Here is a 16,082-nt window from a genome sequence, read left to right on the forward strand (position 1 = left end):
GGCATTAAGCACCCTTCTCTCCCCCTCCCCTCTCTGTTTCCCATTCTCTACTGGGTTAATGTGTGTGTGTGTGTGTGTGTGTGTGTGTGTGTGCGCGTGTATATGTGTGTGTGTGTGTTATCCTGGCAGAGTTGCGTTGTTTAGACTCCAGCATGAAATTCAGAGTATTTAGGATTTGGTATTACATCGGTTTTCGGCCCAGCCAAGACATCATGGCAGTTTCCAAGGTCTATCAGGAAGCCTGGATAATATGAAGCATCTGTGTCTGCAACACACTGCGGCCAAAGCCACAAGGGCTGCGGGGGTGCCAGAGAGTCAAGGCTGTGAAGTCACTTTTAAAGGGGGAAAACATGGCTGCCATGCTTCCCTGAGTGTTGCTCTGTTTCCAGGCCTAACACGATATGGTAAAGCAAACATGTCATTAGGGGGCTGAGTCAGATATCCTGGGTATTGTTTGGTCAAACACTAGCAATTACACTTGGAGACAAATGTTCGATCTGGAAACTGAACATAGAAAGACGAGCCAAAAGAAAAGCTCTGTCATGCAACACGTTCCATGTGATTGAGGAGCTTTCTTGTTGTGGTTGAAGGTTTCGTGCAGGATGTGTGTGCACCACAAACTGAAGCAGTGGGTAAGTTTGAAGATTGTGTTGTTGATGCCTGTTGATGGATGGCTGTAGGGTTTTGAAGTCTACTCCTGAATGGTATCTGTTCTCTGAGTGAGGGGTTTCTTTATGTGTACACCATCCTGCCAGGAAAAAGGAGTTTTCCTTTTTTGTTTTACAGCTTTCTGGCTTGCACGGCCAAAATAAAGCTCCAGGCTCGTTATGTAAGTTATACGTTACCCCATTGTGGCTTTTCCTCTTGCTGTCAGCTTATCCTGCTTTAATGAAGGAGGGAAATGCTCATATTCAGATTTTTCCATGACATAAAGAGAACTTTTCCCCCCTGTAGGATTATAATTCAAAGCCTTCATACACTGTACTTGGTCATATGGTATCAGTTTGTGTAATCACAAGACAGCATTAACTTTATTATTGGGATCAAGTGTAGGCTGGCATGGCAAACAGAAGGTCTAATGAATGTGTACAACACTTAGGATTCTTACGCTAATTCAATTACTCACCAAAAGCTACACCGAATCTATCTGTGATACCTTTATCCTTCATTCAGCTCAGACAGGAAATGGGTCAGCAATCAATTGAATGGATGTCTGTACTCGGCTCGTAGTCTGTAAAGAAATCAATCACTTGAATTCGGATCCGCAAACATGAATATGGCAATGTAGAGCACATTGATCTGTGAAGTGGACCTGCATTTAAAAGTGGGTCACTAGTACAGCAGTGTAGGCACGACAGCCAGGGATCGCAGAAAGTCACCGAAAGTCCATTGGTCTTAAGCTTCATCATCATTCAGGCTAAGCGTATAGAAATATCAAAAAGTTGTCGTGTGGTGTGATGCACTTAGAACAAGGAAGTGCGTTTTTGTAATAATATTAAATGTTGAAGTAGAGACTGGAGCCTGCGAGATGAGAAAAGTGGATCTGAGACAGCAGCGGGGAAAAACTGTCAGCTTGAATCTTTGCTACCGAGCAGTGAATCACATAAATACCTCAGAAATCATGTCAAAGGACTATTTTGGTTCTGGAGCAGCTCAGTATTGTTGGACTCCTTCCTCTTGGCAATGTGCGGCTTGGAGAAATGACCAGAAGTGACTGCTAGAGAAGTGATCACTGTTCAAATGTTTTAGAGTTGCACAATCATCCTAAAAGTGAAGCTGAGAAACTCATTTGAGTCACAGAAGAGACTCACTGATTTCTCTTTTGGGCGACATTTCTCACTTTCGGTTTGGATAAGTTTGGCCTCTTCATACTTCCCTCTAACACGCAACAACCTATTGCCAATTCTGAAGAAGAGACGGGCCTCTTATTCTAGCTATTGACATTTGAGCATTGTCCGCCTTTCTAGCTGTGATCTCCTGGACTTTGCGTTGGACTCTTCTCATTGTATTGTTTTGAAAGTAGGTTGATAAGTCAATCTGTCCCCCTGGATCTGAGATCTCTCTAACCAATCATCTTCACATCATCTATTATGTGTTCCAAAGCGGCCTCTTCTTCCAAACCTGTAGCCTGTGCAACAATTGCCACAGTAGAGGGTTCCAGTCTCATATTTGGAGGATTTTATAAATTGACTTCCACACTGCAGCTGTACAGGTTGGATTGATTGCGGTCCTCTCTTTCTCCTCTTCACTCTATCATTGATTTCTCGCTGGAAGTGACACTGCTGTGTTTGTGTATGTGTCTGCACTGAGTAAAGGGAAGGGGCGGGGTTGATAGGCAGAGAGTCATTTGGCATTTCAGCGTTAGTTAAATATACATGACACGTTGCACGATTCCAGTATGAGGAGACGCCGCCTAAGACATTTACATGCCTGAATAAATACTTTGTTTTAACTGTCAATTCCAGCTGCACTGTGGTTTGAAAGAAAAGTTTGAACCCGCATATAAACACACTGAATGTTGTGATCCTCTTCTTTCACTGGGTCGTGATCCTGGCAGGGTTCAGGTCCCTAACTGCCTTTACTAGAGTCTACATTAGAATTAGTCTACAAACCTGTTGGGATCCGTCCCTGATCACATGTTTCTCATTTCCTCTTACTTGTTTTAAACACGCGCTGTTTTGTTTTCCTCACTTCTAATTGGCTGCAGACGCACGACTGAGCTGAGCTGTTTTGCGTTAAGTTTGATCATTTGGAACCTATTTTTAGTCATGCAGATTCTTGAATTATATAAATGTGTTAACTTATTGGGTCTGGTGTGTATTTTCCACTTTTGTTTCAAGTATTTTCCACTTTTGTTTCAAACTTGGGCTGAGCTCTTTATATCATTGTAGTACAGTTAATGTGGAAAACGCAGCTACCACCAAATCAGCTGTACTTCAAGCAGAGTTCAAACAGCCATTGCTTGTACACGCTATGGCCCGGAGCCTCCGTTCGCCACTTCACAAAGATGATGTCAGTTCTCCCGGCGTTTTACAGGGCTGACTGTGAAAAAGCCTCCGCATTAGTGCAGCATTTGTTGTTGTGGGATCCCCGCTAAGTTCACTTCCCTGACCCCTGAGGCTCCCCCTTCCCTGCCGAACCCCCTCCTCCTCCTCCCCTTTTCTGAGGTCTGGTATCCGTGAGAAGAGTCCACTCCAGCAGAGCTCCCCCACCACTCAAAGGCCTCTTCCTCATTAGCATGCCCCCGAGGCTCCTCAGCCCCGATGCTGCCAAACAAACACAGCCAGGCTCCCTCACTGTTCCCGGCTCTGGTCATCTTACACCATCCATCTTTCTCTTGTCTCGCTTGTCTCTTACAAGTTCTTCCTCGCTGTATCACCATCTTTGTTCTTCTAGCATCCTCTCATTTTTTCTGTATTTTATCACTTTGCTGTCGCTTTTCTTAAATTTCACCCCTGCAGCCCCCCCCAGCCCTCCCCTTGTTTACTCATTCTCCCTTTTCCGATGCAGTTTCCTCTGTGTGTATCGTCCCAGTGGACTGTCTTTCTCCCTTGTAGGCCCATGGTGTTCTGTTCTTATTTCCTGTGTTCTTTCTATGTGAGTCAGAAGCCAGCAGATGGAGGGAAGGCGGCGGTCAGAGGTTGCTAATGTATGCTGGAGGTGCAAGAGGGCATATGGTGCAGATCAGAAGATGAAGGCTTGCCCTTATACCCAGCCAGCCACCCCCCCGCAACCCCCCCTCCTTTGCTCTGTGGTCAGATGGGAAATAGAGGAAGGTGATTGTGCGCTGACATGCATTCTGCTCAGCCAACAGATAGCACAGAGTGGGGCTTTCACCCACTGCATCCTAACTAAAGAAGAAAGGGGGGGGGCTCTAGTCTCACACCCACCACCCTCTTTTTTTCTGATGTAACAAGTCCCTTCTGAAGAGACAGCTTGCCTTGGATTGCTATTCATGGTGCCTCTCCGTTCCACTGTGGCACACAGACAGGGACGACTAAAGGGAGGGAGTGTATTTGGGGGGCTGGGGAAGGACTTGTTTGTGTGTTTTGTCAAGAGAAAATTCATCTGACACCGAATTCAGAAAAGGAGCAGTTGCAAATGAATCTTGTGAAGCTGGTGTCAATGTGACAAATAGGTTTGGGGCGCTGGGGTTATCTGGAAGCAGCCACTAAACTCAATCAAAGCCCACCTGACCCACAAGACCTTGCATCCTGGAAAGCAACGGTCATGCAGCGCCTTCATTAGTCCAACGAGAAAGTGCGAGTGTGGAGGAGAGAGAGCGAGAGTGAGAGAGGGGAGAGAGAGAGAGGGGAGAGAGAGAGAGAGAGAGAGAGAGAGAGAGAGAGAGAGAGAGAGAGAGAGAGCTTTGGATGGTGCTGGAGAGAAAGAGAGTGAGTGAATGAGTGAGTGAGCGTAAGAGGGGGATAGGAAGAGAGAAATAGCTGAAAGGAAGCATTTTTGTTGGATGGGAGAAAAACAACCATGGAAACTACACCAGAAGAAAACCAAGAGCAGAGGCAGGACAAAAGAGGTACCAACGAGCACTCACAAAGAGCCAGTTCACTTCTATTCACCGCTGTGTTTACTGGGGCTTTAACCTACTCCAGCCTGCTTGGTTTCACACCACGCAATAGTCGAGGGGATTCTGCTCAGCGGGGATCAATCAAAATAGTCACTGTGCTATAGATCCATTCAGAGAAATTCAACTTTTTCATGCATCCTCCTTGTGTTTGGAGCAGATAATGATGTCTGTGCACATAACTGTTGATATTCAGGTTGCCTATGTGTTGAGGTCATGCTGTGTGTGTGCGCGTGCGTTCGGTCCGTATCATGATGTAATTAGCTCATGTCTGTGGGATGTTTACAGCAGTCTGTTCTCCGGCGGTGAAGGATGATGCGTTTGCTGCTTATCGTCATCAGGCTAGTGGGGACTGTTAGGGACAATGACCCTGTCGGAGTATCAACAGCAGATCAATCAAACCTCAGGGTGCGTTGGAATTGTTATGTCAGGAGGAGTGATGATTAATGAGGTGGACAAGAGGCTGGCAAGGACAGAGATAAATGGAGCAGACATTACCAAGAGGCTCATGTGGAGAGAGAGAGAGAGAGAGAGAGAGAGAGGGGAGAGAGACGACGAGGTTTAGGTTGTAATCCTGCCCAGATCCTTGTGAAATCAGTGGGAATATTCATTTTGCCCCATTGCTCCTCGTCTCGACCACTTATTCCAATATTCAGTTAAAAATGGTGCTTTCAAACAGGCGCATAATCATAAGGAACAATGCTGTGGTATTTGCTTTATCTCCGCTCGCTGTCAATCATAAATCTGCACGTACAAAGTTGATGGGTATTTTCAAAAGTCTGCCGTCAGAGAAGGAAAGGGGGGGTCATTACCAGGAACAGGAATTTCATAGGAGAATGGTGAACATATACACTTCTCCCACTGAAGATTGAACTATTCATTGCGTTGCACAGAGATGGACACACCGACAAATACCATGAAAAGGATTGAGTTGTTCTCATTTCAGAATTTCGGAATAAAACATTTACCGCACATATTTTAGAAGGGAAAGTAATATAAGTAATATTTCTTTCTAACCTTTTTTTTAAATTGGTCAATGAAGGATATGAAAACCAAAACCAATTGAATCAAGGTCTTTTTGCATTCCAGGCCAGTAAATCATTTGTACTCGTATTATAATACATGGAGCCTCAGTTGATAGTGTGGTTGGTTAAACATTTCAACTTTTCCTTCGAGTCTTTGACGTTGGCGTGCAAATCTAAGAGAGAAAGATTTGATTCTGATTATTTATGGAATAATGTGATGCTTTGGAATTCATTGTTTTCCACCAAGATTGGATTTGATTTGATTCCTCACAAATCTTCCTCCCATTCCTCACAATTTACTGATTTCACGCTGGTTTTAAGATTATGAAAACAATCTAAGAGCGTCTAAGCATCATAATGCATGGATGCATCTTCACACGTCTAGTTTAAAGTGTGGCGCTGTCACATGACTGTTGGTAATCAGCTGTTTATCAATGTATTTTATAGGTCACACACAATATTAGGCTGTTGAGTACTGTATGTAGCCGATAGTTACGCAATAATACCCTCCCATCATTTCTATGTGAAACATTACACCACACACACACACTTACACTCCCTGTCTCCAAACACACATATCATTTACGAGCCATTACAGCTGTCATTGCCCCCTTTTGATTAAATATGTGCACGTGTCTCACTGTCTCTCTTTCACACACAGCCATGGGTGAGATGTAGTCACCGGCTGACAGAGTGTATTTTTTGTTCTTGTTAGATAAGTAAACAGTGAGACCACTTTAGATGAATTTGCTCGCTCAGATCTCCGTCCCCGGGGGATGGCCATTACAGTCATTATTGCATTTTTAAAGTGTTGTTCCTCTCACTGAGAAGATTGTGGAAAATGGGACTGAGTCTCTTATAAATGGTGTTTTGGCAGCTTGCCCCAGTCAAGCAACAAACAACAATATTCAGCATCAGCAGCAAACAGACACATCTGTTTGCAATGAGACCAAATGTTAGATTAGAAATGCACTTGGGCGTGGAACTCTTTTTCTTTCAGGAATAAAATGGATGAGTTGTGGGTATATACAGTATGTGTGTGTGTGTGTGTGTGTGGACCTGCTGATTTTTGACTGACTTTTATTTTCATTTGTCACATTAATCACTGGAAAACACAAAGGTCTTTGCTTCAGAGTTTCTGAGTCTCTGATGTAAGGGGGTGTAAGTAAGAGAAGATGTAAACTGGAGCCAGTGGGACGAGAGTGTGTATGCACGCCTGACACGGCTGATCAACAACAGCCCAAAGTTGTGTCCTAAAATAAATAAAAAATAGAAAAAAAAATACATTTTTTGGCTATTTGGAAAGTTAAAAGTAAGTGAATATACTGAGGGAAATTCAAAACGTGGCCCACCCCAGCATGAAAGCTTCGCCTGTAGTCACAGAGAACTATCACCCTATTCTTAGTATTTCTCTTCTCTCCGTGTTGATCTGCTCTCATCAGTCCTGTTTGCAGCAGTAGACACAGCTGTTTCCATTCACAAAGCTGCGATGAGACAACTGTACACGACCTGTCCATAACCACGTTATCAAGCCAAAGACCCCAATTTCTTCAACAGTTGGTGAAGCCTCAAATGTAACAAAGAGAGTGGACAGAAAAGGACTGCAGTGGGTTGTTAATGTGGCTCCATGTCTGCTGGAGCATCTATGAAACAGCTTCATACCATCACAACATGTCAGGACTGTGTGAAAATCAGCTTGTTTACAAAATGTAAGACTAAACACTAAATGTAAACACATTTATTCCCGATGACATCATACCCGTATCTCTCTGCCCAGCTACTTAAACAAAAGGAGGCTTGAGACGTGTTTTCCACTCTCCCGCAAGGCTTCCAGCTGTTGGGAGATTTCACGGGTCGGGATGCTTTGAGGTGTTGACAGGGCCCGCTCATGTTGATGAAGGACAGAGAGGTGATGAAGCTGGACCAGCTGTAGAGATTAATGCGATGTGGAAGAATCTGGCCGATGAGACAAAGGGTCAGGATGGACCCGCACTTTCAGTCTCTCTGTCTCATTGTGTCTCCGATTGTTCACAAGATCTCTCTCTCTCTCTCTCTCTCTCTCTCTCTCTCTCTCTCTCTCTCTCTCTCTCTCTCTCTCTCTCTCTCTCTCTCTCTCTCTCTCTCTCTCTCTCTCTCTCTCTCTCTCTCTCTCTCTCTCTCTCTCTCTCTCTCTCTCTCTCTCTCTCTCTCTCTCTCTCTCTCTCTCTCTCTCTCTCTCTCTCTCTCTCTCTCTCTCTCTGTTTGTTTTAATGATCCGTCTCATTCACACTTTGGTTGATGATGAGACGCTTTGACAAACAGGATCCTCCAGCAGTGTGAAGTTGCTGCCCATCCCGCACCCCTCTGCCCTCCCCTCCCCTCCCCTCCCCTACCCTCCCCTCCCACATCCACTGGAGGTCATTGTAGCTGTGTTTGTGTGCTGTGCTGGAGGGGCACGCAGGATGGAGCTCAGCGGCGGGCTTGTCCCGGGCCTCAGCCGGTGGGCCGGAAGAGCAGGACCGCGGTCCAGTGCCGTTCTCAATGGCCCCTGAGAGCCCACTGTGATGGAAAGTCTCGGGCTGCAGACAGTGGCTCTTTGTATCAGGCTCTTTTTGGACTCTCTCTTTCTTTCTTTCTGTGTGCCGTTCTCTTTTTTTCTCCCTCTCTCACTCACACACTGTCACACACACTCACTCCCACACAAATGTCTTTTTTTCCACCCCTTCTCTCCCCTTGTGATCCTGTCCCTGCAAACCGAGCCTCTGCAGCGGCGCCGCAACATTGGCCATCATTGTACGCGCAATTGTTAAATTGTCTCTATTCCTATCTCTCCCTTCTGTCTTTCCCTCTCTTCTGTCCCACCTCCTCTCTCATTGATGTGGCAACGAGATGACAAATGGAGAGCGTGGAGGTGGCAGAGGGACTTGCAGAGATAATATTCAGAGATGGAAGCATGTGAAAGGCATCAGAGGGGGAAAAGATCCAACGTGACTTTTGTTTGTGGCACTCAACAGGATGCATTTAGTGCCTGCTTGTTGTTCAGAGCGTCACGGGCTCATACTGTTATCCCCAGAGGAGGAGGAGGATTTTAGCCAATATCCTGTACACTTTGAGATCCCCAGAGACTGCACTCTTATCGTCCTGAGTGTTTGGTTTACTGAGCCGATCTCTGCAGCCTGACAGAGATTAGAAGATTTAGGATGAAGCAATGTCCTAAAAAAAGACATATTTGACTTTTTTGTTTCCGTATATTCATGAATTTCCATCCCACCGTGTTGATTATGAAGCAGGCAGCCTTCCGTAAAGTAGGTAGCTGGTATGATCCAAATTGTGTGTGTCTGTGTGTGTGCATATATCTAATAGAAGATTACTTTAAAATCCCAAGTCGGCTTTGAATCAGCGAGTGCAAGCTTCTCGTTTTACTTGGGCCCAGACTAGCGGCCCAGTGGTACCGGACAGTTGATGCTTTCATGTTGCCTTTGTCTCCCCTGATGTCACATATCTCCTAACTGAAGATTTCACAGAGGCTCTTTGTGAGCGCAGGAGTATTCTTAAGGTTGCTAACGGTTAAACCACCACATCGAGCCTTGTGCCAGTGTTGTGTTAGCCGGGCCAAAGCAGAATTATACTAACCAGGCAAAGTGTTCCAGTCCAGCTGTGAAAATACCACCTCGAATTTATTGAGTTATTAAGCATAACACACACTCACTTCTACATAGAGAGAAATGTTTACCAAAGAAATGTGTGGTTTTACACTTTTCTGTGAAAAATGTTTTTTTTCTAAATAAATGGATAAACTATATATATATATAATTAGATCTTGTCATGTTCATTTAAAATCTGGATCGCACTAACCTTTAATTCAATTCTCCCCTGCCCATCCCCCACACTGCTTCCACATCTGAAATTGGAGTAATCGTGCTAATAAACGAACCATCAATCATGTGTAAAAGGTATAGACGGCGGGGCGATACTATCCAAATACTTTAGTTAAACCTATTTTCACAAAATGCAGTGACGGTTGCCTGAAACAGCGTTGCAATACTTTGGAATGGAAACAAATCAAACGGATTGGCTTATTGATTGGATTGGTGGCTTTTGAACATGACGTGCGTTTTCTCTCTCTAAGTGGATCATATGTCATCATCATATTATTTGTCAAGCTGACCTTCACTGTGCCTTACTCCGGGGTAACGGGAGTCAAGGTGGTGTCTCGTAGCGATTGCATATCCATATGATTAAGCCTGTTCTTAATCAATATTGTTTCTGAGCGTCAGATTGAGTCAGAGTCGAGCGGTGGAGGCACACCGGCTGTCACCACGATTGTCATCCTGCAGCGTTCTCAGCCTTTGGACAGCTGACCTAATGGGATGTGTGATGCTTTTCAAGGCGACTATGATGCGTTGGCTGCATGTCTGAAATCAAACAGACACTTAATGGTTTTGGCAGTCACCCTGGTTTTACCCTGACATGTCACATCTAATGCTGCTCAACTGAATCCACAACAAACAAGTGTGGCTGCTGTTATTGCCTCTGCCAATCATTTCATACCAGAGATCTGACTACAGAGATAAAACTTTGAAAACACAAGGCGGTGACCAAAGCGGCCTCTTTCTTTAGACGAGCTGTATTTACTTTGCAGCTGGGCTCAATATCCTGCGGCTCTATGTGCTCCGACTCCCAGCCCACTTACCCTTCCCGACATGTTGATCAGAGAAATGTGTGCTGTGGTCAAAGTTAGGCCCTCACGCTGTGGGCACACACTCATCGAATTGTGGCTGGCTAACACGCTGCCATGGCAACTTATCCACCCTGGGACAAAAATGTTTTCAGCCCCGGGTTTGGACAAAATGGATGTCCCTCAGCGGTTTTATCAGTTTTAATTTCCTTTGTCACAGCAAATGGCCCAATGACAAGCCAATCGTCATGATTCTCACCTTATTGAAGATGCGATTAAAGAGATGCGTGATGAAGTAAAAGCAATTTACAGCTTTTTATGAGATCATCTGTAGACTTGTTTCCTCTTCCTACTATTTAAAAAAGCAGATATGGAATTTTCTTTGAACGTGATTGATTCAAGAGCAATTTAGTGCTATAGAGCTTTTAGCCTCTGACTATTCTATCATAGGGAAATGACAATTGTAGTTTAAGGATACGAGTGGTGCATAAACCACAGTCCAGAGGTTGTTTCTCATGTTGTAAGCGCACCATCTTCTCCCTCTTACCCTTTGACATGGGTTTTACATCACAGGCACAGGCACAACATCATGGCATCATGGATGACATCAGTCACACCCATGATGTGCCACTCTCACTCTAGTATAAATTGGAGATAATTGAGCTTCAAAGGCAGAAACATCAATCGAATCAGAGAACCATGGCAGAGAATCAAGAGGAAGAGGAAGATGGTACTACAGAGGCGGCTAATAAAGGTAGAAATGCACAAAGGGGCGCTTTACTCCAGTAAGCTTAACTTACAAAGGAGACAAGCTCAGGTACTCTGACATCAGGTGAGAAGGTTGACAGTGTCTAGAATCCGTGTCTTTAAACAACAAGGTGCAACACACATGACAACCTGAGAGCAGATAGCGGTTTGTTTGCGTGTGTCCTCAGACAGTGTATTGTAGTGACTTATACCATATCACAAAGGGAAAGAAGGAACATGTTGGGTTTGACACATCCGTCTGGGTCACTTCATTCTGTGAGTTGTCATTGATTTCCATTCCAGCTTGGTACGCCCCCATTAGTGCCCTTTAAGTGTAATGATGGATCACCCCATGGAGGCAGTACAGTCCTGCACACAGCACGCAGGACTGTCTTTGAAAGGTAGCAGGCTGCCTGATGACAGGAAGAATTCCCTCCACTTCTCTTTTCTGGAGCATAATGAAACAACCCAGTGTGTAATTAGTTACAAAGCAAAGTCAAGATAAATGTTACCTATCTTACCCTCGGTTTCCTTGAGATCCCGTCTGTCCCTAGAAGTGTTCCAAGTATCAGGCCCAGTTAAACAGTCCCTTATATGGGCTCGGGGCTGATGTTGACACAGGACTGACTAATATGGCCCTGTGGAGTTGAGAGATCTGGTATGCCGTGGAGTAAAACCATGTTTCACCATATCAAATGACCTGACACTCCGCTGTCCCCTTTCACCCCTTTTGCAGGTTGCTTCGAGTGCTGCATCAAATGTCTGGGCGGCGTGCCTTACGCCTCGCTGGTGGCCACCATCCTGTGCTTCTCCGGCGTGGCCCTCTTCTGCGGCTGTAGCCACGTGGCTCTCTCCGGCACACTGACCATCCTGCAAAGCCACTTCTCCAAGAAGGCCACCGACCACGACACGCTCGCTGAAATGTGAGTGACTCCTCGCTCCTCTTGACCTCACAGATTACGCACAACATGAACTAATGCGTCCAAGCGACACAGACAGATTTTAAACGAGTTCTTAGATAACCGTGGCGAAGATAAGTCGGATGAAATATACACTTTTAATGAGGTTGACTTAATGCAAGCTATTTTTATCCGACAGCGTCTCCGGACTTTTATCATTGAAGTAAGACCAAATATGGAGGCTTTTATTACCCTGCATGCATTAGTCCAGACAATATAAGTGATGAGAAGAGACAGGACACACATGTTTTATGTTGGACTGTTTAATTTGAAGATGTCTACAGAGGGAGTGTGTCTCTCGGCCCGTTCTTTCCCCGCTGACACACATCACCTGTTATCTCTACATTTGGAAACAGGAGGTTTAGTTTCTTGTCTTCGCTCTTTGGGGGGAGCTTGGCCACTTTATCTCAGGCATAACCATCTGCTCATGATTCATCAGTGCAGGTTGCCCCCCCCCTTTGTTTTTCAACATTCCATGCAGGAAATAAATAATTCAACGCAGCTATTCTCCACCTTTTTAGCGCATCTTTAAGTGGCGACGTTGAAAGCCGAGCATATGTAAGCCGTTCGTTGTATCCTTCTCACCCGGTGACACTGTTGTTCCTCAACAGAATACAGCTGATGCATTATGCGATCTACGGCATCGCCTCCTTTTTCCTTCTGTACGGGATCATTCTGCTGGCCGAGGGATTCTACACCACCAGCGCAGTCAAGGAGCTGCACAGCGAGTTCAAGACCACCGTCTGTGGACGCTGCATCAGTGGATTGGTATGTCACTATGACCACCCTGCTATGTAAACCCAAGACTTTAAACAGTCCATACAATGAGAAGGAAAGTGCTTCAAAGGTGTGTGTCTAATAGAAACAATGCAAACAAAGATGGGGGGGATGCTCATGGTGGGAAAGAGGGAAGTTCACACACACACAATACCACAAAGAAAAAAGGAAAAAGTCCTCGTCTAACTTAAGCAAAGGTCAATATGCTTAAGTTAGATGTTGAAGTTGCTGTCTAGATTCCATCCTTTTGAAATCTCTTAAGATGACTGCAATGTCTGGTCCCGCTCTTCTAAAGCAGTGATGGCCGAAGTGAATGAACACGTGGTTACCTCTGTCAAACGTCTCTGTGTGTGGATCCTCCTCCTCAGTTTGTCTTCCTCACCTACATCCTGGGTGTGGTCTGGCTGGGCGTGTTCGGCGCCTCCACCGTGCCGGTCTTCCTCTTCTACAACATTTGGTCCGCGTGTGCCGCCGTTAAGCCTGCCGGTGCCGACGCCGACACCATCTGCGTGGATGTGCGTCAGTATGGTGAGAACATTTGCACAGTGTCAAACAATATCTTGAAAATGGAACATTTCTAATCGCCGTGTTTGCGAACAACACTGTGAGCGATGTTGTGCAAAACTTATGTGTGTTTTCTAACCAGTTTATTAGGTACACATTTAAAATCTAATGCAATCCAATGCTAAAGCCCTGAAGAAAATCCCTTTTTAAATTTAGGGCTGCTGTACAGTAAGGGAGTGAAATCTATTGATTTGTTGGCTCATGTATCAGCCTACCTGATGGTTTTTATGAAGACATGATGCTGACTTTGAGGGCTGTTGTAAATGGGGGAAACCTTTATTGGTTCCAGGCATCGTCCCGTGGGACAAAGGCCTGACCAGCGTTTGTGGAACGAAGCTAAGCGACGTCTGCAACTCCTCTGAAGTAAGCGGCTTTCTGCTATCCAGACACATTCATACAAATAATACACACACGCAGAAGAGTTGAGTGGAGTTCTTGTCTTTTTCCAGTTCTACCTGTCTTATCACCTGTACATCGTAGCCTGTGCCGGAGCAGGAGCCACCGTGATCGCTCTGGTAAGCCTCACCTCTGTTACTCCATCCTGTCCCTTTAGTCCCATCTTTGCACGGTTTGTATCAGCAAATCATGCGTCAAGTGCTCCTCTCCTCATCTCCCATATGGTTTATGTAAGCGCTCAGAGGACGATTACTCATAGGCTTTTGCTCAGCTCCGCTTCCATTTGCTGTTACCATCTGCTTAGATGCCCCTGGCTCCGTTTTATTTGAGGACAAATGGAAATGATTGCAGCGTGTCCTGGAATCAGACGTGCTTTTTTTGTGGTTGATTATACAGTGTCTAACATTTCTAGACATCAAAGTCAAGTCTGATCCAAAACACTATGACAACCAGAAGTCGGATAGGAAACAATTTTTAACCTTTCAAGTCACGAAATACTGTAGCTGACACGTAGATGATGACAGGAAATGGCAGATGACTTTACTAACATGTTAATAAGTACAGAAGAAAAAGACGAAGAAATCACTTGCATGTTCTCTTACTACCTGTTCTGTTCTCTTCCACCAGCTGATCTACATGATGGCTACCACTTATAACTTTGCTGTTTTGAAGTTTAAGAGTCGAGAAGACTGCTGCACTAAGTTTTAAACTGTTTTCAAGTGCACAGTGCAGCATTTGACACTGTGCTGAGTAGAGACAGTTACCACTGACAACAGAAAAAAACTAAAAATCTGAGAATAGAATACCGACCATCTCTCCATTAGTAATCACACAAAGTGTAAATAGCTGATTGGTTGCTTCTTTTAGCACTTGATATCCAGGGATGTGTTTGTCTGAGGACGCCTGATGAAATCTGTACGGCTCGGCTTGGTGTATAGTTAAATAGTTTGTTCTGCTTTCCTGAGCACTCATTTATAGAAATACGCCACAATCCCATTTTATAGAAACGTGCACAGCCTTGAAATCCACACCAGTGTTGTTTTTTTTAGAAAAGTATGTGAAAAGGTTGCTTGGAGATATTCCAGCGACTGATCTGAACCTGCATAGAACAAATACCTCTGCCAAGGCCGATGAAGCCTACACAACATTTGTTCTAAACCCTGTAGAAACTAAGTGCCTGTAATAATTATAATTATTATAATAACAGTAGGTTTTAAAATGTATTTGGATCCAGACTAAACTATTACTTTTGAAGAAATTGATCAAATATAGACATATATATATTTAGCCCAATATCATAATGTTAAGAATTAAAAAAAGAAATACTGGTTCCAAATTGCTGGAATTTTCCTCTCCAACATTTGTAGCCATTTTCCCAAAAACAAACAGAAGCAGGTGAGGTAATACATCGCAAATGTGTTTCAAATTCCAAAAGCCTCCAGTAGTCTGATATCTGATGTAGAGTAAATGAGCAAGTATACACAGAATAAAAAAGGAAAAACTTCATATTTGAAATTAAAATAAAGCTGGAGGTTTGGATGTAAAAAGAGACAAATATGGAAGGTGTCCTCAGGCTTTGGAACGTTTTTCTGATGTTTGTAAAAAAAAAAGCCTTTACTCAGCCTGCACATTTTGGCACATCCCCAAAAACCGTTCAGTGTTACAGAACAAATGAGCAGTATTGAGAAACATTCAGTATTTGTCACAAGTTAGAATCCAAACCCAATGAACCGCAGTCTGATGACGAGGAGCGTCACAGTGACCGGCTGAGTATCGTAGGAGTCAGAGTAACTGCACAGACGTAGCACAGCACCATGAAGGCTTAGGCCAGTAGCAGGAGGCCCTAAGCCTCAGTTTTAATTCTCATCTTTCATATTTTATGAACCAATAAAATCGCCTATTTTAGAGTAAATGTATTTTTTTCTATACGAGCTGACGTTGTTTTAACCTCAGCTATGAGGTCGTTGTTTTGTTTCATACGTTTTCCTTTATTCATTCTGAAAGTGCCCTTAAAGAGCCGTTTGTTTTTAACACTGAGCCTGCATGCTTTACTTTGATCTGTTTCATAGTTACTTATACTCCATGTTTCATATATTTAATTCTCTTAAAAGTTTTTCAAAGACTGTAGCTTTTTTTCCTTTCTATACAAAATAAACAATCTTTGTTTACAAAATATCCCTACATGGTCTATTTCTTATGAAGACTATAGCGAGTGTTTCAGGGGAAACGTGAAGCGCGGTCGGATTCCTTAAAGCCGGAAATTCATGCTTTATACACTAACCTGCCGTTGTCATCCGAGCTTGCCTGTGAAATCTCCAGCTCTTCCTCCTCTCCTCATCCTCACCCCTTGAATTCCCTAGTTTGACGCGTAGCCG

At 44.3% G+C, this 16,082-nt stretch overlaps 1 protein-coding gene across 2 annotated transcripts in view; it reads left to right on the plus strand.

Annotated features, from left to right (window-relative positions):
* gpm6bb (glycoprotein M6Bb) overlaps positions 1-16,082 on the plus strand; it is a 29,449-nt gene that overhangs the window by 10,551 nt on the left and 2,816 nt on the right. Inside the window, exons 2-7 of one of the 2 annotated variants that reach the window (XM_076169917.1) lie at positions 11,748-11,934; positions 12,582-12,738; positions 13,116-13,275; positions 13,601-13,674; positions 13,761-13,826; positions 14,335-15,201. In XM_076169917.1, the coding sequence (XP_076026032.1) occupies positions 11,748-11,934; positions 12,582-12,738; positions 13,116-13,275; positions 13,601-13,674; positions 13,761-13,826; positions 14,335-14,415 (725 nt within the window). In that variant the 3' untranslated portion in view covers positions 14,416-15,201. Of the gene's footprint in view, positions 1-11,747; positions 11,935-12,581; positions 12,739-13,115; positions 13,276-13,600; positions 13,675-13,760; positions 13,827-14,334; positions 15,202-16,082 lie in introns of those variants that run through there. The other variant, XM_076169916.1, reaches the window with a different exon arrangement.

The sequence above is a fragment of the Genypterus blacodes genome, unplaced genomic scaffold (genome assembly GCF_046128005.1).
Source record: "Genypterus blacodes isolate CSIRO-AG114 ecotype Tasmania unplaced genomic scaffold, CSIRO-AGI_Gbla_v1 ptg000214l_1, whole genome shotgun sequence".
Classification (NCBI taxonomy): domain Eukaryota; kingdom Metazoa; phylum Chordata; class Actinopteri; order Ophidiiformes; family Ophidiidae; genus Genypterus; species Genypterus blacodes.